The 2,377-nt window shown below is 60.3% G+C and overlaps 1 protein-coding gene across 1 annotated transcript; it reads left to right on the top strand.

Moving 5' to 3' along the window:
- The first annotated feature begins 215 nt into the window (after positions 1 to 215).
- LOC125773319 (putative uncharacterized protein DDB_G0271606) lies at positions 216 to 1,829 on the top strand. Its single transcript, XM_049444345.1, has 2 exons — positions 216 to 1,464; positions 1,804 to 1,829. Exons 1-2 carry the CDS (start codon positions 216 to 218, stop codon positions 1,827 to 1,829), a joined length of 1,275 nt encoding a protein of 424 aa, XP_049300302.1.
- Positions 1,830 to 2,377: the final 548 nt, after the last annotated feature.

Here is a 2,377-nt window from a genome sequence, read left to right as displayed (position 1 = left end):
AACTTTTCTTGTTGCTGGGCGTGGCTTCTTTTTCCCGCGCGTGTGTGTGTTCGCGAGCGCGTTGAACTTTTCTTATTGCTGGGCGTGGCTTCTTTTTCCCGCGCGTGAGTGTTGCCGGGCGTGGCTTCTTTTTGCCCGCGCGTTTGTGTGGGAGTGTTTCTCATAGCGGCAGCGTCAAGGACATACGCGGTGGCGGGGGGTAACAACCCGCCACCATGGAAACGCGGGCGAGAGGACGAACGTTATCGGTCGATGAGCGTCCTACCGTCGTAGCAAAGAAGCCGTTGGGTGAGAAGAAACTAGCGACCATCGCCGAGGAACCGGCATCGGCAGGAGTGCCAGCGCGGACAATGGCGACGGCGGGAGTTAAATCGGCGGGAGCAGCGACGAAGCCGGCAACTTCCACCGGGGTTTCCACCGGGGAAGTGCGCCGGATGCTGGCGGACGCGAAGGCGGATAACGAAATGACGATTGGTATCGTCAAACGATTGGAGGAACAGATTCAGATGCTGCGCCTTCAAATTGAGGCCTCCAACGAACAACTGAAGGAGGCACGAAAGGAGGCGAAGGAGGCGCGAGAAGAGGCTCGTATGCGCGAGGCGGAATACCGTGAGGAGACTCGGCAGCGTGAGGCGGAACACCGCGAAGAGCTCCGGAAGGAGAAGGAGCTCTTTAACGCTCTTCTGGCGCAAACCCTGGGGGGAACAGGCGCAGCTCGGCCGGAGAGCCAGCAGGAGCTGCAGCGTGAGCAGGAGATGATCCGGAGGCTGGAAAGCCAGCAACGGCAGGAACAGCGGCAGCAGCTGGAGGAGCAGCAGCGCCAACGGTGGCGTAAACAGCAGCCGCAGCAACAACAACAGCAGCGGCCACCTGTGCAGGAGTGGCCGACGGTTCAGCAGAGCGGGCGTGTTCAGCGTCGGGGCGCGGTGAAGTCGACACCCCCGGCGGTGCTAAATGAACCGGGAGAGTGGGTGGAGGTCGTTAGCGGCAACCGCCGTAATAACAAGCGGAATGGAGCGAATCGGCCCCGGCAGCCAGCCCAGCAGCAGCCAGTGCACCGGCAGTATCAGCAGTGGGCGCACCAGCGAGCGGGGCAGCAGCAGCAGCGGTTGGAGATACACCAGCAAGAGAAGCGGCGTCCGCGACGGAAGCGTCCGGACGAGATCATCGTGGTGCCCGCCCCGGGAGTCTCGTATAAAGATATGTATGTAAAGCTCCGGAGCAGCCCGCGGATTGCAGACTTCCAGCGGCAAATAGGTGTCGGCAGAAGAACGCCGAAGGACCACCTCCTGCTGCCTTTGTCGCGTGATGTAGACAGCGCGGCACTGAGAGATATCATTGAGGAGGTGATCGGGGATAGCGGATCCGTCACGGTCAAGACGGAAATGGCTGAGGTCGTCATGACGGGCATCGATAATATGATTGACGAGGAGGCAATCAAGAAGGCGCTCAGGACCTCGCTAGGTAAGCAGTCATTGGTGGCCAACGTCAATCTCTGGGAGCGCCGAGATATGACAAAGCGGGCTCGAGTGCGCCTTCCACGAGCAGAGGCTGAGCTCGTCAAAGATCGCCGCCTGGAGCTGGGTTATACATATTGTGTGGTGCACGAGGCCCCCAAAGTATCGGGTCATCTGACTCGGTGCTTCCGGTGTTTGGAGCGGGGGCATATCGCCGCTACGTGCACGGGAGAGGACCGGTCAAAGCGCTGCTTGCGGTGCGGTGACCACACACACAAGGCGTCGGTTTGCACTAACGTCATCAAGTGCATGTTGTGTGGCGGCGCCCACCGTATTGGTGCCGCAGCCTGTGGTGGACAACCCTCGGATTAACATGGATGTGCTGCAAATAAATGTTAACCGCAGTAGGAGCGCGCAAGACCTTGCGCTCAACACGATGAGGATGGAGCGGGCGGATGTCTGCCTCATGGTAGAGCTGCACAGTGTCCCCAGGAACAACGGGAACTGGGTAGCCGACAGGGACGGGAAGGTGGCCATCATAGCCAGCAGCGAGGCGTATCCGATCCAGCAGGTGGTCTCCGTGACGCAGTCAGGGATCGCGGCTGCCCGGATCAATGGCGTCCTCTTCGTTTGCTGCTACGTGTCGCCTTCAGCAGGCGTCCCTGAGTTTGAGGAGATGATGCAGCGCATCGACGTGTTGGCGAGAGGTCACCCGCGCGTCGTCTTTGCGGGTGATCTCAACGCGTGGCATACTGCTTGGGGGAGTGGACGCACCAACGCGAAAGGAGAAGCCGTGATCCAGCTTGTCGACAGCTTGGGGCTGGAGATTTTAAACACCGGCACCGCCCCAACCTTCCTGGGCAACGGAGTGGCTCGTCCGAGCGTAGTAGATGTTTCCTTTGCCAGCCGCAGCATCACCG

This window comes from Anopheles funestus, assembly GCF_943734845.2.
Source record: "Anopheles funestus chromosome X unlocalized genomic scaffold, idAnoFuneDA-416_04 X_unloc_30, whole genome shotgun sequence".
NCBI lineage: Eukaryota > Metazoa > Arthropoda > Insecta > Diptera > Culicidae > Anopheles > Anopheles funestus.
Note: the sequence above shows the minus strand (reverse complement) of the source record. Positions and strands in the feature narration are given on the sequence as shown.